The sequence below is a fragment of the Arachis stenosperma genome, chromosome 3, assembly GCF_014773155.1.
Source record: "Arachis stenosperma cultivar V10309 chromosome 3, arast.V10309.gnm1.PFL2, whole genome shotgun sequence".
NCBI lineage: Eukaryota > Viridiplantae > Streptophyta > Magnoliopsida > Fabales > Fabaceae > Arachis > Arachis stenosperma.
In genome coordinates, this window is record NC_080379.1 from 12,875,811 (window position 1) to 12,903,366 (window position 27,556).

At 29.4% G+C, this 27,556-nt stretch overlaps 2 protein-coding genes across 2 annotated transcripts; both read left to right on the plus strand.

Annotated features, from left to right (window-relative positions):
* The first annotated feature begins 17,110 nt into the window (after nt 1-17,110).
* Nucleotides 17,111-20,925, plus strand: LOC130965273 (probable beta-1,3-galactosyltransferase 2). The gene is made up of 11 exons (XM_057890012.1): nt 17,111-17,464; nt 18,240-18,336; nt 18,461-18,516; nt 18,605-18,816; nt 18,929-18,989; nt 19,198-19,270; nt 19,379-19,499; nt 19,687-19,774; nt 19,867-19,992; nt 20,093-20,202; nt 20,377-20,925. The coding sequence occupies exons 1-11, from the start codon at nt 17,352-17,354 to the stop codon at nt 20,523-20,525; spliced, it is 1,206 nt and encodes a 401-aa protein (XP_057745995.1). The 5' UTR covers nt 17,111-17,351; the 3' UTR covers nt 20,526-20,925.
* A 2,831-nt stretch (nt 20,926-23,756) lies between these two features.
* On the plus strand, nt 23,757-25,904 carry LOC130965511 (uncharacterized). The gene is made up of 4 exons (XM_057890270.1): nt 23,757-24,096; nt 24,460-25,335; nt 25,549-25,562; nt 25,650-25,904. The coding sequence occupies exons 1-4, from the start codon at nt 23,757-23,759 to the stop codon at nt 25,902-25,904; spliced, it is 1,485 nt and encodes a 494-aa protein (XP_057746253.1).
* Nucleotides 25,905-27,556: the final 1,652 nt, after the last annotated feature.

Here is a 27,556-nt window from a genome sequence, read left to right on the forward strand (position 1 = left end):
AGACCAAGTATAGATTATTTAAATCTAGGATGAACCAAAATTATTTAATGATTGCACACAAACTCAATTCAAAACAAGCACACAAACAAAAATTGAATCATGAACAAAAAATGAAAAAAGAAGAAGAAAGAGGAGGAAGAAGAAGAGGTGGTGGTGGTGGTGGTGGTGACGACGGTAACGAAAGTGAAAAATAATAAAAACAGAGGAAAAGAAGAAGAAGACGTAGTATCAGGGTTGAAGAAGGAGAAGAAGGAGGAGGAGGAGGAGGACATATGTGTGAATTTGGAAGAAGTGCGGGGGAGAAGAAAACAAAAAAAAGAAGCGCGTGACTCTAAATTACTTGGATAAACTTAGATGCTAAAATTGTTTGGATGTGGAGAATAATTCAAAATTTTTATACAATTTAACTAAAATGTATCAAATCAAATTAAATTCAAACACATTTAACATTACTAAACCCAATTTAAGATTATTCAACTAAATCTCCAACAAACAAACTGAAATAAAACGAAATAGAAAAATTTTTAACATAACAACATAACAAATTTTAGTCGATAATTATAACTCAGTAATATATAGTACTCTCTTTTTATAATGATACAAATTTAAATAATTAGTTAGTACAAATTTAAATATGATGCACATCATTAATTTGTTTTTAAATAAAACTAAAAAAAGGAATTAAAAATATACCTAGATTATATATATAAAAGGTATTTAAGTAATTTCATCTAGTGAGATTTTAGCGAGTCCTTATGGGATAGGTACCTCAGTCTCCAGGCTCATTTCCGTTTATTTGTGAAAACGGGTCCCATCTTCGTGAGGGTTTAGTGGGTTTGCATTTTTTTTCTGTCACGAATTCGATTTTTTTTTTTTTTTGCCATCTCTATTCGTCGCTATAATTGATTTAATATTAAAGAACTTTAACTTTGATCTGTTTTATCTAGTTTTTATGTTGTTCAATTATTGGAGGCATATAAAACTAAATATAACTATATTAGATTTATATTAAAACTAATCACCAAAATTAGTTACTATATTTTTATACACATATAAACTCTGAAATAATTTAAATCAAAATATAATCTCATGGTATAATTAGATTATAATCAAACACGTTTTAAAATTATATTACAAACTCTATTTATAATCAAATATTCTCAAGATAATAATCAAACTTAAAAATTTAAATTTAAGTTTAAACTTATGTTATAACCAAGTTGAAAATCCATATGAAAGGGACTTTTCATACATAATTTCATGAAGAACAAAATCACAATCAACATATAATCCTGTTTTTTCTCCAAAGGGTAGTTCTGGCTCAAACAGAATCTAATTTTATTTATTTATTTTTTCGATAGTTTATATAGCATGTGAATCCAATATTCGATGAGTTGGGGATTTGAGTTTTCAGTGAAGCAACTAAATGTAGGATTGGAAAAGAAGACTACACTTTCAATGAAAAATATTCAATTGTAAATTTATATTACTACGTTTAAATTTACCGTCAAAGCTATTGCAACTAAAAAATAAAATAAAACAAAAGAGAATGAGTAAAAAATGTATGTGAATTGTGAAGGAAACAAATGATCAAGACAAGTGAATTAAAATGCAGATCTTCAAATTTGTTGTATAAGAAAAAAAAAACAGAAAATTATACAAAAGAGAGAATGTGATGGTGATGGAAGAAAAAAAGAATTACAAAAAAAAAAAAATCTCTACGAGAATGGTAGAAAAATTGATGAAAATAGGATAAAGAGATTGAATTGAAGCAACGAAAGGAAAAATTAAGGAGTAGACACAATGATTAATAACTAATTTGGCGTATAAAAATATGATATTTGATTTTGATAACTAATTTTAGTATATATTTATTATTTTTTATCTAAATAATACTATTATTGAGACTTGAAACATGCACATGGTTAACAAGGTATAACAAATTTGTGTGCTTGTTGCCAGTTTGCTCTTACTATTTTTTCAGCTCTACAGAATTACTATTGAGCCAATTAAAGTAGTCAAAGAAAATAACAATAATACATTTGGTTTAATAGAGATGAATATTAGCACGGTGGTAGATTAAAATTTATAAGTATATATAAATCAGAAATATCAAAAATTTATATAGAATGGATTTGAATTGGGTTTTAAAAAATATATTTATTGTTTTAAATGATATTTTTTAATAAACAAAAATTATTTAATGTTTGAATAGATTTTTTAAATAAAATTTTTAATTATTAAAGACATTTTTTATTTTTGCTTTTTTTAAAATAAGATATTATTAGTTCTTTAAAAAGCAAATCATTCATCTAAATCAACATATTTTTTGTTTTTATTTATTTATACTATTTTAACAAAAAAAATGAAGAAATTAAATGAGAGTCAAATTGTTATTAAAATTGGACCGCACGTTCAGTTCTTGGAATTTGAACCTTTGACACCTGTAAAAAATATTTTTCTTTACTACTAAGCTAATTTGCTTCTTATTGGCATATATGTAAATTATAATAAATATAGATATCTTTTATCAAATAATTTATTTTTATTTAATTTATTTTAATTTTAGTTATAAACTCATTTATTTTTATAATTATATAATATCTATTAATATTATTTTTTAATAAATATTTATAGTATATAATAGTATAATAAATATAAACTAATTAATAAATTATTAAAATTAAAAAATAATAGTTATTTTAATATAAAAACAAAACAAAAATATTTATGATAGAGTAAAATTAACAAAATACTTATTATTTCTATCTTATATTATTTTAGAATAGCTAGATATTCTTAAAATATTAGTGAAAATATATATTTTAAATTTTAATTTTTTAATTATTTTTTATTTTTTATTTTTTTTTATATAGAACCGAATCAATCAGTTCAACTAGTGACACATTGGTTGAACCAATAATTTAATGACTCAGTAGTTTAACCGGTTCAATTACCAGTTCGATCGGTTCTAACAACTATAGTCAGATGTACAATATCAAATTTGAATGAAATATAAGAGGTTTAACTATCAAACTGCTTTATGTAATAATTTAAAGTATTTAATTTTGATATACTGTCACTGAAAATTAATTTTATACATACATCTAATTACATAATATTACGTCACCAAAAATAACTACCATCTATATATATTAATCGTGTCTAAAAAAATAAATATAATTATACAACTGTATAAAATATTTTATATCATCAATACATTAAAATTAAATTCTAATATTTAAAATACAAACTACAAAATGCACTTTACACCGAACACAAATCCAAATATCATTCTTTTCTTTGGCTCTTTTTTCTACCTCTCTTTTTTTCATAGGTCTTTTCCACGGAAGATGTTAAAAAAGAAAAAAGACATTTTTGCAGCAGCTGAAATCGTTACTGAAAATTACTTGACACTTTCACGGGTAGTGATTGATAATGACATTACTCATTTACTCTGTACTTACCTTATTATATTCTCACTACAATAGTACAGTTAAACCCCATTGAAATGTCCTTGCTGCCCTAATAAATAAATTAACTTTAGCTAAGAACATACAGAATCCGAATTGGTCCCAAGAAATTAGAATCAAATGTAGTGGGGCTTCTTTTGTCGCTTAAAATTATTGGAGTGATAATTGTATAACAATGCTTAAAAAGTTCAAATAAGGTGAAATTTTTCTTAATATCATAGGATAAATAATCTGGCTAAGTGGCTATGCATATATATAATTTTTATATTAAATATTTAAAAAAAAAACTCAACACATAAAAGTGGAGCAAATAAAAAAGCAGAAAAAAATAAATTTTTATATTAAATATTATTTTGATATCAGTATTGTTTTTTAATAATTAATCAATATTTTCTGTTTTATTAATTAATAAAAAATTTAAATACACAACTAATTAATAATTATACTTTTATAAAGGTATCAAAATTATTTAATGTAATAGTATTATTGTATCAAAGATATCTTCAAATAACAAAATAGCAGCAGTAAATTATAAAATTATAAAAGCAATGATACAGAACTAATACAATTCATTATTTTTTATTAACAATTAATAATATTTAAAAGTGTTACTGGTTAAAAATGCTGACAAATATAAATTTAACTTGTTGGCCGTTAAGCTTTTTCAAATGATAAATTGCATGAGCGATTTTATTTAAAAACACAATATACAATTTCTTTTTTATTATCAAATTAAATACCGACCAAAAAAAAGGTAAAGACTAAAGAACTAATAAAGATGCATGGGAAGTACACCCCTTTTTTATGTTTCTGGTACGTTATCCATGTGAAGTTGTTAAAGAGAAGCTAAGTGCAATTTAGATTTCTTTATTTTGTCTTCAGAATGATTAACATATCTGAAAAAAGGTTGGGTGTTATGTAATTTATGTGGGTCCTATATAGAGCCTTGCTAATTATATGTTTGTGGCATAGTTCCTTTTAAAAATTGAATCATGGCACAACAATATAAGTTTCTGGCATGATCATCACCAAACTAAGATGACATTTAAGAAAGTAAATTTTGGTTTCAATCATGGTCTTATCATTGTATGTATCTTAAATCCTATATATAGCTAGTACTAATAATATCATTTGCTGCTGCGATGGTGCAGTCACCCTAAAGTTATTGCAAATTGGAACCTTTAGGAATAGTAGTTAACACTTACTTCATTCGACTGCAGAAACTTTTTCAAAAATAAATGATAAGTTAGCGAGCTCCTTTTTTTGCGTTTTATGTTTTCGGTATTTTTCGCCTCTAAACGAGCCAACAAAACGGTTTTTGACAAAGAGGTTTAGTGTTGTAGTGTTTGAACAATTAAAAGTGAATATATTTTCATTGATACTCGATAAAATATATCAAATGATAATAAAAATTGGTGAAAAATTTCACGTGAAATTGATAATAGAGAGCTATTAGATAAAAATCTAGTTAAATCAGTCAAATCTTTTAATGATTCTTAGTTATCAACTTCACGTAAAGTCGACTGCACCTGAATTTCTACTATAAAAATTTACACATACATGTTAATTAATTACAGTTAGAAAACAAAGCGTGCGAGCAAAAACGCAAAATTTACAATTAATACAAAAAATATTAAATATTTTACTAGAAAAATATGATATAACAGAATTATAAAATCGAGTAATCATTCTACTTTAACTAAATTATCTCTAACGTGATACAAACTACAAAGTGGTAATTTGTGACATTTTATCCAAAATTAATTAAGTCCTAATTACACTTGAAATATCAAATCAAATGGTGTAACACTCAATTTAAATACAACAAAAAAAAATACCAAAAGAACAAAACTAATATTCTCTAATCAAAATAGTGACTAATGACTTGGTACACAAAATAAATGTAATACATAATACACAAAGGAAAATTTAATAATTTTCTCTCTAACACTCATTAATTATTACTCAGAACTCTTAACAAAATAATATGTATAAATTTAAGGCCAAACTACCTATTTATACCACAATTATGCTACATATACAAACTTTTTTTGCTTACAAATGATATAAGTTGGGCAAAGTCCAACAAAAAGCACGCTCACCCATAAGAGCATGTTAACACGCGTACTACTCAACAGTTTTTATATCGAGCTCAAGGGTCACTCACCATTATGAAAAACGTTTCTTCTTCTTCCTCGATCAAAACCACAAACATCAAGATTCAAACCACGTTCAAAAACTCTGAAGAAACCATCAAAATCGTCACCAACACTCAAGGAAATCAATAAGAAAACTTCAAAATCTCCATAAAAAAACACCAAAAGATTATTCAAGGTACTGTTTCATTAATCTTCGAGGTTTTTCACTTTTCTCTTTCTCATTTTGAACGCGAAACACTATATTGTCGTATTTCGGTTTATTAAGTAGATTCATTATGTGTTATTGGTTCAAAGTAGATATTACTGTTCTCGTAAAACTGTTCAAGTCGGTGATAACTATTTTACATAATCTTTCGTGAATGGTTTAACATATTTTTTCATCTGTTTTTGTGAATGTTTACATGTTAGGAAGTGAGTTTGTATACATATAAACTTTTCACTGTATTTCAAGCGAAGTCATATTTGGGTGTATATCAATTAAATTCGAGTGTGACTTGTGCTGTTGTGCTTGCGCTTGTAGTATCATTGTATGCATGTTTGGTAGTTGACTTAAATATCATTTTGAACTCATATAATACAGCTGTATGTGACTGGTATTTGAATATATATCACGCGTATTCGAGTGTAACTGGTGCTATTGTACTTGTGCTTGCGCTTATAGTATCATTGTATGCATGTTTGGTTGACTTGTATATGATTTTGAACTCATATAATCTCGTGTAATCCAAAAAATAATAAATATGTATGTGACTGGTACTTGGGTGTATATGGCTGATATTTGAGTATATTTGACTAATATTTGGGTGTATATCCATCGGTTTTGAGTGTAACTGGTGATGTTTTTATCTATTAACAATATTTTTTATTCCTTACAGTAAAAATAGCAAGCAAGAACCCAACTGAAAAAAAATACAATGTAAGCACATATATCTTAGAGACATTCGCGAAAGTAAAGCAATAAGATTGTCCAAGCCTTCTGCAGCATTGTTGAATCCATATTGTCAAATAGATTCAGATGATATTGACAGTGATTAGTTAGCTTTGAATGTTGTGTAGTTTATGAATAGTTTGAACACTTTTTGTATAGTTTGTGAATATTTAATTCAATCTTATTATAGATTTTGTTTTCATAAATAAACTTCTATGAAGATGTCTCTGCTGTATTCAAAAGTTGTTAATTACAGGTTCAAAAAAATCAAGAGAAACAAGACATGACATACTAATACGCCGAATTACTTTTATAATACACCCAAAAATAATCGAAATACACCCAAATTGCGTGCTTACATATTTCCATGAAAAATATAACGAGAAGTTATGGGAGTTCAGAAATTTGAATTGTTACCTTCCTTAAAAATTGAATTGTATATGTATTGTAAATTTAAAACAAATCCCTTTATGACACTAATTTTTAACATAAACAGCAACATCTCAATATATATATATATATATATATATATATATAAAGAGAATGTAAAAAATAAGAGCATGCAGAATACACCCAAAAATATTAATCGGTACACCCAAATAGTGTCACTCTACACCCCAAAACTTGTCTTGTGCTACTAAATCTCTGAACTAATAATTCATAGCATGTCCATGATATTGGTTGGAATTTGATTGCACCACTGATCCACCATAAAAAAGGTTCAACTACGAAAAAATAAACTCACATATTAGCAAAACTATTAACAATAATAAACTCAATTACCCCACCTTGTTTAAAGAACATCACTTTTATCTCGCTTAGAGCTTTCATTTTCTTTTTCTTTGAAGCAACTATAGAATGCAACTACAACTATAGAATTATCATAAAAAATAACAAAAGTTATATTTATGACTCATCATTAATTAGAAACTAAAACAATTCAACTAAAACAATAAGACAATTCACCCTCGGTCAATTGAAAAGAGTCATAACATGTAAATACACCCAAACTTTCCCACTTAACACCCAAATATTTCTGATTTATACCCGAAAGTCTGATATAAAATGCAACAGATTCATCGAAACTATTACATTACATATAATTCAAACAATCAACAATGAACAGCAAATTTTACAGGCAAGATTCACAACATTATTCACCTCAAAAAATCATAAACTACTAATAAAAATATTAACTGGAATTGAACCACACCTTAGAGATTTTATTGGATTCAAATTCAAAATCCACTTCGCTCTAGTTAAGCTGACAATTTGAACTTGAATCATTCGTTATTTGCAAAACGATTTCAGAGCTTGATTTCAAAATGATTTTAGAGCTTGATTTCAAAAACAATGAAAATCGAGAAGAACGAAGAAAGAGAAGGCAGAGAAAAACACACGAAAACTTTGAAAGAGAATGCAGAGAGAAACGCATGGAAGAGAACGCAGAGAGAAGGCACGAAAAATGCAGCAAAAATTCGAAAAAAGAAATGAAATCCTTTCGAAAAAGGAAGTTATGTATTCGTGCGTTGATTGAAAAATCTGTTAAATTAGGAAGGCGCGTGGAATAGACGTGAGAAAAGATGCGCGTCTGAAGTAAATTAGAGTATATGAACTTGTATAACTTGTATGGCTAAAACACTTGTATGTGCAGAATAATTGTTTATACTATTCTTGTAAAATAAAAAATTAAAAGACATCCAACCAAGCAACTTGTAAACAACTTGCAAACAAGTAGCCATAATTAATGGTCATAATATATAGATTCGAAAATGTTTTGTAACTAAAGAAAATTAGTCAAAAAGCAACTATAATTTACCTTATTTAGTATTATTAATTGTTACAATAATTAATAATTATTAAATAAGATAAGTTCTAACTATTTTTTTGTCCTCCTAACATTATCAATAAAGATTAATCAACATTTTCAACTATATTATAATATGACACTTGTAACTAGACACTTACAACTTGGTTCATGATGATTCTATTATGTTTATCAATTTGATATTTGTGTAACTTGATATTTGTGCAATTTGTGCACATTCATTTCTAACATATTAATAAATCAAAATTGATTTTGACTTCTTCACAATTTTTACCTCAAAATCAATTTTAATAATATCTTCAAAAATTCCACCAATAAGTTTGATATCTAGAGAATATCTCTACCTTCTTCAATAATATTTGTTGAAACATTTAAATAATTTCTTTTCTTTTTAAGTATAGAACAATTTTTATTCTAATGACCTTGTTCACAATATCTACTTTTTCCAACCGGAAGTTTAAACTAAAATTTAGACTTTTTTGTTGTTACAGTATCTTTTTAGTTATTTCTGCTAACCAAAGCAGTCGCACAATAATCATGATGGTCGCGCCTATCGTTCTCTATTTCTTCATGACTTGGAAGCAATGATTTAATCTCATTAATATTTAAATGTTTACGTCAATAAATGAGTATTTTATGAAAATAGTTGCATGAATAAGGTAATGAACAAAGCAACATCATAGTTTGTTGCTCTTCTGAAAAAGTCTCACCCGTATTATTTAACTCCGTTACCAAAAATGTGAACTCATCAATACGTGATTTTACCGAAGTTCCTTCTATCATACGAAGTATATAAAAACATTGTAAAACACCAAGGCAGTTGGTTATCCTCTTGGTCATGTATATAATGTTTTCAACTTGGTCCATAGTGTAGCAGTTATTTTCTCTAAAAAGACTTCTTGTCATATATCATCTGTAATGCATAAATGAATCATGGAGAGGACTCTTTGATCAATACTTTTTCATTTAGCATAATCTTTTATAGTATTAGGTTTTTTTTTCTTTGCCATCAAGTGCTGCTCTAACATCTTGTTGTGTAAACATTGTCATCATATGAATTTTTCACATTTTAAAGTTGATGCAACCAAGCGACGAACTGTTGAATCTCGAACTTCATGCAATACATCTTTGAACAATTGGCCCAGAACTCAACCTAGAACTAGGAATGACAAACAAGTTGAAATCCGCTGGGCTGGCTCGCATAACTAACCAAAAAAGGCAAGTCGGGATATAAATTTAAAATTTCTATAATAAAGAAGCTTGATTACTCCACACCGCCTAATCTCATTGGTTTTGGTGGGTTTCAGCTGGGATGGGATGGGCTTGCCGGCAGGTCGACCATTTTATTTTTTTTAGTTATAATAAAAAATTACCCAAACCCATATTAATACTATAAACCCGACCCAGCATAATAAACCCTACGTTAAAAATTATAATTTGAACTATCTTTGATTAATTAGAGAGTTGGATAATATTTAATTATATGTTTTGGACAATGTTTGTTCTACTTTAGACAATTTTAATTTCATTATTTTGTTTCAAAATATTTGATTAATGATTATATTTATTAGATATTTAGAATTAAAAAGATTTTATTGTTCGTGAATTTAGAAATGATAATTTTTTAAAAATATTTATGAAATTATATATTTTTTAATATTTAATAGTTTAATAATTTCCAAAAAAAATTGATGGACTTAGTTCGCCAATCCACCAACGGAACAGGATAGAAATTTGGGACCACCTCACTAAGCAGGGTGGGCTGGGCTATCCCACCAAATAGTAGACTTTTGGTGGGGCGTGTCGGAGAGGGCTAGCCCGCCTGCCACCTTTACCTAGAGCTCTAATACTAATGTTAGAAAACGGAAAGTACGAGCGAAAGTGCAACATTTACAATTAACACAAAAAGAATACCAAATATTTTACTAAAAAAATATGATATAACAAAATTACAAAATCGAATAATCACTCTATCCTAATAAATCTTTAACGAAATAAAAAATGGTAATTTATGACACTTTACCTAAAACCAAATCTCATTTATGCACAAAATGTATCGAACCAAATGGTGTCACACTTAATCAAGAGAAGATACCAAACGCAACCCAAAAGAACAAAATCAATATTCTCTAACCAAAAGAGTGACTAATGACATAGTAAACAATAATTTTCTCTCTAGCACTCACTAATTATGACTCATAACTCTTAACAAAATGATATGCATAAACTTAAAGTCAAACTACCTATTTTATACTATTCTTGTGGAGACAAAAAGACATCCAACCAAATAACTTGTAAACAAGTTGTCATAATTAATTGTCATAATATAAAAATTAGTCAATATTTTTAACTATATTATAATATGACACTTGTAACTTGGTTCATGGTTATTTTAGGGTAAAGTATATCTTTTATCATTTAAGTTTGTTAAAAGTTTAAAAAATATCTTTAAATTTTATTTTGTTTTAATTTTGTCTCAAAATTTTTTTATTTGTATCAAATATACTCTCAACAGCTAAATTTTTAAAAAATTTAAGACCAATCTAATAATAATATATGAAAATTATGTTTGATTTGTTTGTGTTAAGAATTGATCTTATGAAATTGTTGTTGAATTGGTCTTAAATTTTTTTAAAAAATTAGTTGTCAGGGGTATATTTGATGGAAATAAAAAACTTAGGATAAAATTAAAATAAAATAAAATTTAGAGATATTTTTAAAACTTTTACCAAACTTCAGGGATAAAAAGTATAGTTTATTCTATTATGTTCTTCAACTTAATATCTGTGCGACTTGGCAAAGAATTTGATGGTCCCATAACGTTTGGACTATTATAGCTCAAATGACATAGTCTGCCTATACTCACCTATGAAGTCGCGGGTTCGAGTCTCCCTATCTTTGATAAATAGTTCTTATTTAATTTTAATTATAAATTAATCTTTTATGTATTATTCAATTATAAAATTTATCCTCTATTTTATAAATTGTTATTTTATTATTCGTTATTTATGTTTATTAACACAATTAGAAACAACAACGAAATAGATCTTCTATTAATCGTTATCTCTATAAATATTTTGGCAATGTGAATCAACGAGTTTTTTTTCTTACATCCCTAAAATTTAGGAAAATCGTGTTTGCTGTTAATTCAATCGATTGATTTGACACCAATAGATTGATATATAAGAAATGAGTGGTGTCAAAAAATTGATTTGAAGTATCACACAATCGATTGAATTACGCAGTAGAATATGAATTTTTTCTTTATTCAATTGATTGGAAGTACAACACAATTGATTGAATTTTACACAACAATATGAGTTTTTTTTTATTCAATCCATTGGAACACAATCGATTAAATTTTGCACACAAATATGAATTTTTTTATTTAATCGATTGGAAGTGTAACACGATCGATTGAATTGAGCATTGCGCTATATATTACGCCTTTAATCTCCGTATTTAGCCTTTTTTTTAACTTAACTCTTTCATTTTTGCACAACCTCTCCTCTCTCTCTAAAACCAGAAAATTTCTCTCTTCGTAACATGTGTTATTATATTTTTAGAGACATGCGAATTAATATCCTACAAATAATAGATCAAGCTTAAAAATTTTTTTATTAGCTATATTAGTGTATTAATAACACGTTAACGATAAAAATTTTTGTCATTATCCAAATAGGTGTCCAAATAATAAATTGTGTGATTGTCAATGGAGATTACCATCAGATATCAGTGGTCACCCTCTTGAATGGAAACATATATCTAAACTAAAAATTTTAATGTGAATGTTATGTATGTTACTAAAGAAAAACTATACATACTAAAGAATAGACAAAAAAAAAGTTTATAAATTTAAAATCAGCATAGATTGCATAAATTTATAAATATAGTGTTGCATGTATAAATTTGTCTTTTTGAAGATATCTACCTATAAACATTAATGGATTCATATAACTGTTAGATATTAATTCGCATCTATCCTCCGATAAAATTTTAAAGATAAGATAGATGAATAATAAAATAATAATTTATAAAATAAATAATAAATTTTATAATTAAATAATATATTAAAATTTAATTTACAATTAAAATTAAATAAAGACTATTTTACAACCATTAAAAACTTATAAAATATATTTTGTTATTGAGATTATTTTATAGTCCAAACGTTGTTAGACTATCAAATCACTTATCATGCAACTTGATATTTGTTAAACTTGTATACACTAGTGTTAAACCCGTGCGATGCATTTTAATTTGACATGTTAAAGCAAAAATAATATTTTATAATCATAAATTTCTCGAGTTTAGTATGACACTATCATCGTCATTATATAATAAACGTACTGAATATGCTGTTTTATCTTTATTCAAAATAAAATGTAAATAAAATAGTTTGAAGTCTATACTATTCTTGAACCATAAGGAAAGAGACTTGAAAAAATAAAAACATATATAACTGTAATAGTAGCATATGAATTTTACATTAAATTTTATATCAAAAGGCTAATAAAAATTTATCAACAACCTAATATTTTATTAACCTCATTAAAAAAGTAATTGGCATATGATGTTGTGCTTGTTACACGTTTCATTTTAAGTCTGAAAGTTGAGTTATAGATAAATTAATTATATCTACAGTAAATATTTGTACACAAGTGGAATCATAACATGTTATTAAAATAAAAATATTATTAAAAATTATTTGAACATGGATTTGTTGTTGATGATTTTAGATTGCTGTTTTCGTCAAAAATTAGAATTTTGAGACCATTGCGACTCTTAATTCTTGAAAATTACAATTTATTATGGTTATTTTACCACACCTCTTTTGAAATAGCATAATCTCCCTCTTCATTCTTGCATCATTTGCAACTTAGATCGATTTGTATACTCTAGTGCATCTACAATAATTATATAGCATATAAAAATAATTAATTTAACAGATTAGTAAAAAGATTAATTTATAATTAAAATTAAATAAAAATCGTTTGACAATTATTAAAAACTTATAAAACATATTTTGTTATTGAAATCATTTAATAGTCTAAATGTCATTGGACTATCAAATTACTTATCCTGCAACTTGATATTTATTATACTTGTACACATTCATTTTCAACACATTGATAAATCAAAATTGATTTTTACTTCTTTTATAATTATATTTTAATAATCAATAAAAATAATCCTTTTCATAATTACAGTGTTAATGATTGATCATCCAACTTTTTTTTGCATGCCTTAATACTTTATAATATTCACCTCATATTATGATTAAAATAATGAAAAAAAATCTTATATAAATTTCAAACCCTAAATTTCTTTTCAACCACCAGCCATAAATTTCTATACCCGTAGAAGTTACTTGCTCAACCTTTGACTCTTGTTGAGAAAGAAAGAATAAACCCTTGACCAGAACTATAGTGATGAGTGTATGTGAGTGTGAGGCAAGGCATTTCAAACTTGTGTATGTAACAAATTAAAGAAGCTTCAACAAAAGTCACCAAACTAAATACAGTTGGTATGATGTGGTGCAATGGCAGCTTTGTGTTGCTTCACGCAGTAGCTAGCAATAGTGCTTTAAAAGTGATCCATCTAAATCAAGAATCCTATTTGGATTGGAAGCAACTCTCACATTTTTTGTCTACCATTCCTTTTAGGGTAGAACTATCCTTATATCATTTATGGCAATTATTCAATATCTTTTAGTGATTATTCATATGAACCTATATAAATAAAATATCATCAATACATATTATATTAAACAGTTTAGTAAAATATATCAAATTAATTATTTATTACTTTTTAACTATCTTAAATTAAAATAGCTAATTATGTTCTCATCCTTGCTAATCAATAAGTAATAATGACAAATGCAACATGATGTAACTGATCATTTTCTCTTTAATTATATTATTCTGTGAAGTGTCAATATTTACTCAATTATTGCATGATGCAAGAGCATCACGACACAGACTTGAATCAACAATTAAATTTTTAAATTGTGAACAATACGTTAATGATCATGCCAACTCGACAAACATGTTGGATTTTTCCTCCATCATTCAGTTTTAGAATCTTTCTCCCTATATCAAAATATTCCTAGGCCAATGTTTTACAGAAAAATGATGATTAAATCCCTTTTTGTATATATTTTATTTATTTAAAATGTGTGTATTTTTTTACGGTATAAAAAATAATTTTTTTGTTCTCTCATTTATTACTAATCACTTTTAATATTAAAAAAGTAAACAAAAAATAATATATAAAAAAAATAATACACACGATATTATTTATTATTTAATTTTTATGTTCCCTTCAAAGAGAATTTAAATAGAAGGAAGATGTGAACTAAAAAGTTTGAATAATGGAAACACGTGGAGTTCTTCACAACCCTGAACTGTCTCAACGTGGTTTCATGCTTTGCATCACATGCATTGCTACATTTCAATCTCATGTATTTGCATCAAAACAGCACACTACCCTAATCATTTATAATTTTAATTTTTGGCTAAACATACTTTTTGTTCAATTCTTAATGTTTACTATTTTTTTCAAAAATACGTCTAAATGTTTAGTTATATTTAATTTTATTTTTAATATTTTTTATTTATATTAAAATGATATATTTTTAACTATTAACTCTACTTAAAATATTAAGGACAAAATTTAAAAATTTTAAAAATAATTTTAATATAAATAAAAAATATTAAAAAAAAAATTAAACGTTAAAATTATTTTTTAACATTAAAGACAAAGTAATATTATTTATCCTTAATTTAATGTCGCCATTGTATATTGCATATATACCTAGAAAACTCAAAGGTCCCCAACTATCATTCATACATATGTAGGGAGATGATGATATATAGGGTTCAATTTAGGATATTTTCGTCAAGTATCAAATCGAATATGTGTCGCCATATTTCTAAGTAAAACTTGCTTCTTTTTTTTTATATGGAAAAAGTTTCAACTTTCTTTTTTTTCAATTTAGTTGTAGTTTATTAAAATTTGTTGCAGTGAGAATTTTGTTTCGACAAAAAGGACAAGAAAAAGACAAATAAAAACAAAACTAGGGTATATTTATTCAAAAAAAATAACATTAACATATTAAAAATATAAACTTTACAATAAAATGCTTAAGTAGTGTTTTTAACATTATTAATTATGAAAATATAATTAAAATAAAACATATTCTTTTTTCATTTCTCATTCTATTGTTGATATTTTCTTATTATTTACTATTAAAAAAATTATTTATACATTAAATTCAACTATTATATATATATATATATATATATATATATATATATATATATATATATAAATTTATTTTTAATATATATTTTATATTTTAATATATATTCTACGCTAATAATTAATTTTAACGTATAATTAGCATTATTGTTTTCTATGTGATATTAAGAATTGCTCATTATTTTTGAAGGGAACACTAGCCCTATCAACATGTCACGTGACCATTGTTTAAAAGAGGGTTCATTCTCCCATCAGACCACGTGCTTTCATCCACCGACAATTTAACAAAACCCATCAACTTATAATATGTACTAAGCTGTAACCCACGCATGAAAATTTAGCATACAAAAACATTTTTATGCAAAAAATTATAAACTTTTTTGTGTACATTATTATTCGTAAATTTATTATTCTATTTACTCTTCTATTTGTTATATTTAAATTTACAAATATTATGTACAGACGAAAATCGTTCATTATGTATTTATATATAAATATATATTTTTTAATTATTTTAATATATATTTTGTTCTAATAATTTATTTGATGCATGATTGATTTTGTATGTATAGATAATATGATTATCAAACTTATAAAATACAATTTATCATGACTAAACACAATTTTTATAAAAAATAACAATTTTTTATATAGATAGCTATTGACTATTATTCTAAATGATATTGAAATAGAATGAAAAAATGTGAGTTTTATGGTATCTTTTATTATAGTGTCTAAATTGTCTAATTTATTTTTAAAAATAAAAAATAAAATATCTAAAGTAAAAAGTAAAAAATTTAAAATTTATTAAATATTATCTATTTGTCTTTTATTAGTAAGTCAGATACAATCTAAAAGGCACTATAATATTCATCTTAAAAAAACATGTTAATACTAAAATATATTTTTTAGTTTCTCATAAAATTTTTTACTGCAATACTAAATTCTATTTAAGAATTTGTTGTTGGCTAATAAATTATTGCATCGAATTTTGAAACTTATTTAAACGGAATAAATTAACTACTAGACCTACCAACTTAGTTTGTTAGTACTAAAATACATTGTAGAAGAAAAAACATTAATATTTGAATTTTAAGTATCATTTTGTCCTGATCAATCAATCTCTCATTCTGAATGCAGGCTAATTGACCACAGAAACACATCTAAAAGATTAGATTAGAGAGGGGGATTTGGTTTAAGGAAGGGATGGAGGGAAAAAGGGCATAAAGGTAAATGAGAAGAGGAAACAGTTACAGTTAGTGTATCCCATTAAAGAAAGACAAGGACAGTTTGGTAAAATGAAATGCCTGGTCAGTTAAGCAGTCTCTCTCTCTTCACCTCTGTTCAACGTTCCCTTCCCTTAACACAGAATGAAAGAAAGAAAGAAAATAAAATTCACATCACACACAAAACACACCCAAACACAGCATCAAATAAATAAAAGCAACAGTCCAACCACCAAAACAAGTTAAAAAAAATAAAAAATAATTATAAAAATACACAGCATCTCTGTTCTCATTATCTCTCTCTCTCTCTATCTCTCTCGTATCTTCTTCTTCTTCGGAAGGACCACCTCGCTTTCTTTCAAAGTTGCTACCTTTTCTTCGTTTTGTACATGGGTTTTTCCTCTTCAAGCTCCTAAAATTGAAGCTAGTTAGTTTCACAATAAAGAAGAGGAAAAGAAAAGACCCAAAATTAGAATGAGTTGGAAAAACAGAGGAGAGGTTCTTCCTTCTAGAAGCATTGTAACTCAAAGATGGGCACTTTTGCTTTGTGTCGCAAGTTTCTGTGCTGGGATGCTCTTCACAAACAGGTTCTTTCTTCTCTCTCTCCCTCTCTCTAATAATGTATTCTTCACTGTTTAGTCCACATTTTTTATATTACTGAAAATATGGTAATTTTAATTTAATTACTTCTTGAATTCGCTGAGTTTTTTCAAGCTATATTCTCCAATGGTTTATATGTATTTCAGTATTTGTTTATTTGTTAAATATATTTGTTTTTAATATTTAGTATTCTTAGATCTCTGTGGCACCAATTTTGTTTCTATAATTGGTCAATTTATGGTTTTGAAGTTCTTAGTTAATTCATTGCTTAGTCAATTTTCCCCCATTTTAGTATTTTATCTTACATTCTTATTTTCATTCTTCTGAAGCTCATAGAAGAAGTTGATTTACATAATTAGATCTGAATTCAATTGTCATGAATTATTCTAAAGAATCCCAATTTTCGGTGTAAGATTCCCATTATTGTTCTCTTTATCTCGGATAGTTCATAGTTGACTTTTTAAGACTTAATGAACGTCTAATAAGTAATAAGTAATAGCATCTCTTCCTCTGCTCTTTATCTTCCATTTATTTATTTTTAGTGAAAATAAATTCTTGTATAGTTGTAGTTTTTTTGGCTTTGGTTAAGAATCAGTAGCTGCCGAAATCTTCAAACATGTTTCATTTATTTTCTTATCCACTTTGTTAAGTTATTAAGGATATGAATATCAGATTAGTATGTGAAAACATTGACATGGAAAAAGGTAAGAAAAGTTATTTGTGGTGCTTTTGTGATTTAAAATGTTTTTTATTTCACAATAGGATGTGGACTGTTCCTGAACCGAAAGGACTTGCACGATCAACATCGGCAGAATCCGAAAAATTGAATGTAGTTTCGGAGGGTTGCAATTCGAGAATTGTGAGGATTAATTTCATATTATATATACTTGATTAATTTCTATAACCATGCTATCATCATCTTAGAGAGTATATCTTTCGATAACCTTTTTCTTATATTTATGTATGTTGGCTTTGCTTTTTAGTTGCAAGAGACTCAAGATATTTATAAGGAAGCTTTCAAGGGTCATGGTTCCTTGCAGTAAGTCATATATGTGTTACTATTTTAAGTCTAATAATTGTTTTGATATTTTGGATGTTATACTTATGGGGATTTGTTATGGATGTAGAAATTTGGACAAGACTATTTCAAATTTGGAGATGGAACTGGCTGCTGCAAGGGCTGCTCAAGAATCAATAAGAAGTGGCGCTCCTGTTCCAGACGATATCAGGATGTCGGAATCATCCGGGAAGCGAAAGTACCTAATGGTTGTAGGTATTAACACTGCATTCAGCAGCCGGAAAAGAAGAGACTCGGTTCGTGCCACCTGGATGCCACAAGGTTCATAACTTGTTCCGATTTTCCTAGTGTCTGTTTAGGATTTTATGTTATTCTGTTCAGTGTTTTGGTTATGGATTATGATGATTGGTTCTTTGGATAACATGGAAAATAGGTGAGAAAAGGAAAAGGCTGGAGGAGAAGGGCATTATTATGCGCTTTGTAATTGGTCACAGGTAGATATATAATAGTCAATCTTCCAATTCTTTCGTCTTATTCCAATTTCGAATAGTCTAAAAAAGAAGTGGATCATTTTCATCTTGCATTTTAGTCTTCATTCTTCAGAATTATAGTTCTATTTGCTGTAGAGTATTACCACTTAGAGAGTTCATAAACATGGCGACCGAATTATAAATTGACCTTTTTCTTTTATTCTTTATATAGTGCTACATCAGGGGGTATCCTGGATAGAGCTATTGAAGCAGAGGACAGAAAACATGGAGATTTCTTGAGGCTGGTAATTTTACAAATGCGATCGTTTAGAACCTCTTGATAAGGTTATGGTTTTTGAAGGGGAAATGAGAAATGCCACTGGTTTTCAAGTCCTTATGCTTTGTCCATGCAGAATCATGTGGAAGGATACCTTGAATTGTCGGCAAAGACAAAGACATACTTTTCGACTGCTGTTAACTTATGGGATGCTGACTTCTATGTCAAAGTCGATGACGATGTTCATGTAAATATAGGTATTTAAAGATACAATTTACTGTGGTAATCTCTAAATTTATGTTAAGAGTTGGCATTTTGCTATTACTTGAAGCCTAAACTACTTGAATATTCTCTCGTAAACATCTTCAACCTGTGCCGAATTCCAGACCTTGGTTTAGTTTCCATAGTATGTTACCCTTAATATGCTATTCAATCTTTTTTCAGCAACACTGGGAGATACTCTAGCTAGACACCGATCAAAACAGAGGGTATACATTGGATGCATGAAATCTGGACCTGTACTATCTCAAAAGTGAGAATTACTTTTCTTTTTATGCTTTGTTTGTTGAATGAAGTAGAGACTCTTCGAATTTTAGTTTCTTACCTACCTATATTGTTGCTCAGAGGAGTAAGGTACCACGAACCGGAATATTGGAAGTTCGGTGAGAATGGAAACAAGTACTTTCGTCACGCCACAGGGCAGTTGTATGCCATTTCAAACGATTTGGCTACTTACATTTCAATTAACCAGTAAGTCCTAATTCGCCTCGTCGAGGAACCGAAAAACAGAATCAATTACAGATGAAATCAATTTAAAGAACAAAGGTAGCTAAGGTTGTGTATGTTTTAGGAATGTTCTTCACAAGTATGCCAATGAGGATGTGTCGCTTGGATCATGGTTTATTGGACTCGATGTGGAGCATATCGATGATCGAAGACTCTGCTGTGGCACTCCTCCAGGTGAATACTTTTCCAGCATAGACTATAAATTGTGTTAACCTCAAATCTTAGAAAACAAGTCTCCTTGCATTGCAAGCATGGCGGGCTAGATCGCGATTTTAGATCAATTTTTGACTACCTTGTTATATGATTTATGTGAACAATGTAAAATCCTTGAGTTGGCAACTCTTGCAGATTGTGAATGGAAGGCTCAGGCAGGCAACATTTGCGTCGCTTCGTTCGATTGGAGCTGCAGCGGAATCTGCAGGTCTGCGGATCGGATGAAAGAGGTACATAGAAGGTGTGGAGAAGGTGAGAATGTTTTGTGGAGTGCCTCTTTCTAGGAGAGTTCTTCCAAACTCAGGAAGATCACTATTCACTACCATGCTGTGAGATTTTTTTTCCTTTTGTTCTTTTTCTGAAGCATGTATAGAAAAGTTGTCAATATAATATTTTATACAAGATTTAATCTTGTGTGTGAAAGCGAGAGAGAGTGTATATGGTTGTTCCATGGAACTTCTAGATTTTAAGATAGAGGAGATTGACCATGGTAGCAGCCAAAAGAGAAGTACCACCACATAGTACACATATCCATTCTTTGATGCTTGAAGGGCCACTTTTGTTGTTAATAGTGTCCATGGCTATCAAGCTCCTAATAAAAAAAAGTAATAGATTTTATTGGGGGGCTTTTTGCTACCCTTTCTTCCTTCTGCCTAAATTTGATTTGTCCTCCTTTTTGTTTTTTTTTTTTTTTGGTTGAAATAAGTGTTCACTTTATTGCTTGTATTAATCTCTTCTTATCCCACATTTGACTTTATTAGGATCATTGTGACTTATCTTGATTTTTGACTTCTCACTTTTCCAATTATCTTTTGTTAGGTAGTCTATATAAATTTAATGTTTCTATTAGCTTTTCTTTTTAAAATTTAATAAGATCATTTTATTTAATTTGAGATTAATTTAACACGACATATATTATTAGTAAAGTCAAATTTAATAAAATAATTTTATAATTTTATATAATTAGATTAAAATAATATAATAAAAGCAAATAAATATTATTATAATTTTATATTCTAATAGGACACTTGCTCCTGCATCTATCAATGTACATGAATCCCTCTATTTTACTGGAAAAATCTAAGGATAAGTTATCCCAAATAATTCACAGTGAGCTTGGTTCCTTAGATCTACTGTCTCAAAATTGTCTTCAAAATCAAATGTACTACTATACTATAACAGTATCTAAAGACAGTGATCCAATGGGTTACAAGTTTACAACATAGAACTCTTTTTAGTAGTCTGAGTAGGGCTAGAATTGAGTTAAGCCATTTTAAGAGCCAACTCAAGTTCGACTTGTTAATAGTTTGATAAGCTGAACTCGTAAACTAGTGAGTTGAGTTTAAGCTTAAAATTGAACTCATAAATTAAATGAGTCGAACTTGAACTTGGATAAACTCAACTCATTAGCTCGTGAATTGGTTCGATTATATATATATATATATATATATATATATATATATATTATAGTAATTTTTTATATATAAATTTAATGTAGGACATGAATAAAAAATTTATAATTAATAGATAGTTAATATATATATATATAAGTTATGATTTATCAATATAAAATTATAGGTTATGTTCTGTTATTTGAACCAGATTGTGAGCTCGAGCCAAGCTCAACTTGACTTTTTTCCAGCCCTAAGCTTGAGTATACAAGAAAATTATGTGTCTACCAACTTATTGTTAGTGCATATATTTATCAGAAAAGAAAAAAAAGAAATATCAGTACATATATTTATTGAGAAACGACACAGGAGTTAACACTTAGTATAAAACCACCAAAATTTCTCTTTATTATTTATTTATAGGGTTAAGTAAGTAAGTAACTCTTAATGAGTAATCCTAATTAAAAAGGTAACTACTCTAATAAAGATGTTAAAAATCTTTTTTTATAATGATCTTTGTTTAAAAAGTGTGACTTATTTATTTAGTTACATTTTAAATAAAAATAATACTTTTATAACATATAAAAATTAAGTCGTTTATAATTTATTATCTAATTATTAAAATAAAATATCTTCACATAATAACAATCATAAATCCTTCACTAGAGTAGTCACCAATGAAAAATTATCTAAGGAAAAAAAAATTCCAAGGAAGCAATTTTATGCTGATAAGAAACCAATGATTAAGAGGAAAGGCCTAACACTTTCCAACCAACTAATAATGGTACAATCGTTTTGCTTCTCGTGGGAATATATCTTACTTCTTTGAACCTTTAACATCAGCAAGAGAAAGTTTCCTTTTCGTAAGTTGCTTAGATCTTTTTTATAGGAAAGGTAAGAGTGTGATTAAGACGTAAAAGTTAATTGTTCTTGCATCATGGTTTATTGCTAAGTAGCTGCAACTCCTCCACTTAATAAGTTGACCATATAATTATTTTTATCATCTATTTAGAGTTTTTGTTTTCATTTTTTAGTTTTATTTTTAATATATTTTGTTTTCAAGAATTTATAAAAAGAATTGATAATAATGAAAATAGATTGTAATTATTTGGAGTAAGTTTTATTTGTGTTTTTAACATTTAAATTGTATTTTTGTATTTCTAACGTTTGTAAAAGTAATTTAATGTTATCCTACCGTTAATTATATATCATAAGTTTTAGTAGGAGTTTAAAAAAAAATTCTTCATAAAGTTAGAATACAAATGTACGAGACAATACTCGATACCCGTCTAAATCCAAGCTGAACCAATTAAATTGGTTCTGAAACCAACGGGTAATCGGGTCTAATTTAAATTAACCCGTGGACCCGACGGCTCAATTTTTTCGTTATCGAACCCATGAGTGTGATGTGCTTGGATATGGAAATAGGGCGTGCTAGACCAAATAGTGGGACATCTTTATGTGATTGGCAGGGGATATAACTCGCATGGTCCGGGTTTCTTGTTTTGGAAAAATCTGCGAATAACTCGGAGGGTTCGATTTGGCAATTGCTGAATTTGAATTTCACAGCATGTAAATCGGACCGTGGGTTTTGTATATATATATGAATTTTTGTATAAATACTAGAATGAAGTCGCACGGTTCGAGTTTAATTTTTTAAATTTAATTTGAGTCAGTTCTCCCTAATCGTTGGGTCCGATTTAGGGCTATTGTATATATAAAAGTGTTCAACTCGTAGAAGAGTCTCAGATCTCGTCTTCTTCTTCATCTTGCTCGCTTCTTCCTCTGGTTTCCTCCATTTTTGTTTTTCTCCCTCTTGGTATGTAGCCCAAAAATTTGGTAGTGTAGTTTCTGTTGTTATTTACTGGAGTGAGAGAAATGGATGACAGCATTCTTTTAAAAGTGTATTATTTTGGTCAGATTTTATTACAAACATCTGAAGGAGTAAAATTCATTTGTGAAAATTCGTTAGATGTTATTCCCTTCACAATCTCATTTGAAGAGCTCAAAGGTGTGATCTGTGAGAAGATAGATTCTGAGATGTCAAGAAAAATACCTTGCATTTTATACAGATATCCTATACCGGTGTTTGGTGGATTCGTCCAATTTCAAGTCAAATATGTAATGGACGAAGCTAGTTTGCAAGAGATGTTTTCAATGTATATTGAAAGTCATGCTCAAATCTCGTTCATCGAGTTGTACGCTGAGTTCGAACAATCTGAGGCCGACCGGAATATTGTACGCGAAGATTACAATAGTGACAGTGAAGAAGAGTTCGAATGCAATTACGAAGTTGTTGGTCCAGACGGTGATGAAGATCAAGGTGACGGCACCATGGCTCCAAATGTGACGGACGTGGCAAATGCACTCACAAACGAAGTGCCGTTTGAGGAGCCATCTTTCATGCGAGTTTTGGATTTGGATGCCATGCATATTCCGGAGTTTTCGGAATATATGAGTGCAGGTACGTGGTTGCGTATATTTATAAATAGGATTAGAAACTTGTAATAATTTAGATTGATCGATGGACCAAATAGTTAAGTGAAGTGTGAAAAGGTACTCAACTAGAATTTGTTTATCAGTTTATTTAGTTAAGTTTAAGGTAATAATGTTGTTAGTTAGTTAGTGATTTAGTTTTAAAAAATTAGTATTTATTAATCAGTATTTAATTATGTGTTTATGTTGTTATTTTGTTTAGAATGAGATAATGACCAGATGTACAGTTTATTTATATCATAATTGATGCTATGAATATTGGTTTACTTCTAGTTTCGATTATTAAATATTTGTTTATTAAGTATTTTCTGTTCGGCTGCCTTTGCCGCAGAAATTTCTATTGTCGCAAATGGTGAATTTGCCATGGGGATGGAATTCAATTCTAGGAAAGCTGTTATTAAGGCAATGAAAGAGTATACCATCCGAAGAAGTGTAGACTACCGGGTGTATGAGTCGGAGCCGTTGACATTTTATGCCAAGTGTACACAGTATGAGTCAGGGTGTGATTGGCTTGTCAGGGTTAGCATGATCAGTAGGAAGCACTGTTGGGTTATAAGGAGATATAATGGTAGTCACACCTGTACCAGAGCCACCATTTCTCAGGATCATTCTAAGCTGGATTTGATCACAATTGCAGAAGCCATCAAGCCGTTGGTCGAGGCTGACCCCTCGTTAAAGATAAAATCAGTTATCACAGAAGAGCAATCGAAGTTCAACTACACTATCAGTTATCGGAAAGCATGGTTGGCTAAGCAAAAGGCAGTGGAAAAAATATACGGAGGTTGGAAAGCATCGTACGAAGTATTGCCTATATGGTTTGAGGTCATGTGTCATAAGGAGCCATCAGCTGTCGTCCATTTCGAGACTATGCCTGCATATCAAGGCGATGACTTGGTGACTGATATCCGGGTATTGCATCAAGTATTTTGGAGTTATTACCCCTGCATTAGAGCATTCAAACATTGTAAGCCAATTGTCCAAGTGGATGGGACTCACTTGTACGGAAAGTATAAGGGTTGTCTATTAGTGGCAGTTTTACAGGATGGCAACAACAATATCGTTCCAATTGCATTTGTTATTGTGGAGGGAGATACTTCTGATGTGTGGCACTTTTTCATCAGTAACCTGCGACAACATGTTGTCACTTGGGATGGTGTGGGGCTGATATCCGACCGACACGAATCCATCAATGCAGCTGTGGTACGCAGTAATGGAGTTTGAGAACCTCCCAAAGCTTTCCACATGTTTTGCATCAGGCACATAGAGTCGAATTTTCTGAGAAAATTCAAGGCACCGTACCTACAAAAACTGGTCGTCAATATAGGTAATGTTGAGTAATTCTAAGTTCGTTGCTAACAAAGTTACCTTGAACAAGTGCTTGTCATCCATTTTTTTACGATTGTTTTTTGTTATCTTACAGGTTATTCGCAGACGGTGCGCGAGTACGAAGTGCGTTACCAGCATTTACGAGAATAGGGAGAGGCTTACACTAACTGGTTAAACAGAATTTCCCGCGAACAGTATGCGTTGGCATTTGATGGTGGCTACCGATGGAGCCACATGACAACGAACATAGTGGAGTGCATCAACTCAGTGTTGAAGGGTGCACGCAATCTTCCCATCAATGCTCTTGTCAAGACAATATTCTACAAGCTGAACGAGTTGTTCACCCGAAAAAGAGCTGAGGCGAAAGCACGGATTAATGCTGGGCATGTTTTTTCTGAGCTCGTGACCTCAAAGTTGCATGCAAACCAGCTAGCATCAGGAAACATCTAGGTCAATTGCTTCGACCGTCAGAATGAGATCTTTTAGGTGTGTGAGATGCCAAGTGGACTGGAATATACCGTCGACCTCCGTCGACAACAATGTGACTGTAGAGAGTTTCAGGCGGACCGGATTCCTTGTCGACATGTCTTTGCATGTTGTGCAAATCAACGACTGGATTGGCAAGCCTATGTACATGATGTGTATAAGATGGACTAAGTTCAGCGGGTGTATCGAGCTAGGTTTAAGCCACTAGGGAATCCAACTACATGGCCCGTTTACAATGGGTCTCGATTCGTACCGAATCCATTCCTGAGACGCGTTTCCAAAGGCCGGCCCAGGATTACAAGCTTCTTGAGTGAGATGGATACGCGAATCTTACGTCATCCCAGGTGATGTAGGCAATGTGGGGCTGAAGGACACAATCGTAGTAGATGTCGTCACACAGCTGGTGCAAATGCCGACGGAGATGCTCAGTAGATTCATACGTTATGATATCTGAAACTTTGTAACCTATGACAATCTACCATGTGACAAATGCGACTTTATATATTATCCAAACATTCCTCCATATTATGATATTTGAAACATTATGTTATGATATCTGAAACATTATGACTATAGCAACTAGTCCATGAGATAGATAGTAATTATACATAGAACAGTTAATTAATACCCAAAGAACTTGAAACAGTTAATTGATACATAAATAAGTTTACTGATAAATACAAAATGTTAACTACACAACAACTACTTTCTCATTGTCTACTTTACATCCTTCACAAGATTCTTACATTTTTTGGCGGCCTTTTTGAACACAGAAGGAATGTACCAACTAGCACTACGGCGTAGCGGATCAACTCTGAGATTGTAACCTTTCCCTGCCTCATCTAGAGTACATACCTCACCTGTATACAATTTAATTAAACAACTACATAAAGTAATCAAACCAAAAGAGATACCATAGTAGTATAATAATAAGTTCTACAAACCAACCAAGTATACCATATAGTCAACTGAATCACAATATAATCAACCCATTAAACAAGTAAAGCAATGTATAAAATATAATACCATCATTATGGGATTCTTCATCCTCGTTGGACTCCTCTATTTCATCCTCCTCGTCCTCATCCTCGTCGTCCGGTTCATCTACTAGATACCCATTAGTCTCTTGTTCAAGTGTGTTAGCATTTTCTTGAATAAGACCCATTGAAACACGATTAGGATTTTAACTATTAAGAATCCAACGACCACTATCACTTCTACTAGAGTCAACAGATACAAACCCTCTAGAAGCACCGGACGAAGTGGCTAACGAATGCCACGCATCCAAGGAATACATACCGCCATAAAGTAATCAGGCTGCTGGGCATATTGTGATTGTCCTGCATCTGCAACCATGAAACCAAGCAATTGGCTAAAGCCTCCTTCTCCTGTGTCAAACTGTGGCATACCCCAATGCTGTTGATGTATTGGGTACGATGGGGTAAACCGTGTTTGAGGTACATATTGGCTTGAGGACATAGGTTGTTCTTGTGGAAGTGGATTCGGAGGTGGAGGGGGTGGTGGAGGTGACTGTGGCTCCTGCTCTTGATTGTCAACATCCATATCCTGATTACCCTCATCATTCTCTTGAATCACAAGATTGGACAAGTTCAAAC

Excerpts from the sequence above, each read along its gene's own strand:
- LOC130965273 (XM_057890012.1), top strand. The coding sequence starts at position 17,352 with ATGAGTTGGAAAAACAGAGGAGAGGTTCTTCCTTCTAGAAGCATTGTA. Across the intron at positions 18,337-18,460 it reads AGGGTTGCAATTCGAGAATT|TTGCAAGAGACTCAAGATAT; the intron begins GTGAGGATTAAT and ends TTTGCTTTTTAG. Across the intron at positions 19,775-19,866 it reads GGACCTGTACTATCTCAAAA|AGGAGTAAGGTACCACGAAC; the intron begins GTGAGAATTACT and ends ATTGTTGCTCAG.
- LOC130965511 (XM_057890270.1), top strand. The coding sequence starts at position 23,757 with ATGGACGAAGCTAGTTTGCAAGAGATGTTTTCAATGTATATTGAAAGT. Across the intron at positions 24,097-24,459 it reads TTCGGAATATATGAGTGCAG|AAATTTCTATTGTCGCAAAT; the intron begins GTACGTGGTTGC and ends CCTTTGCCGCAG.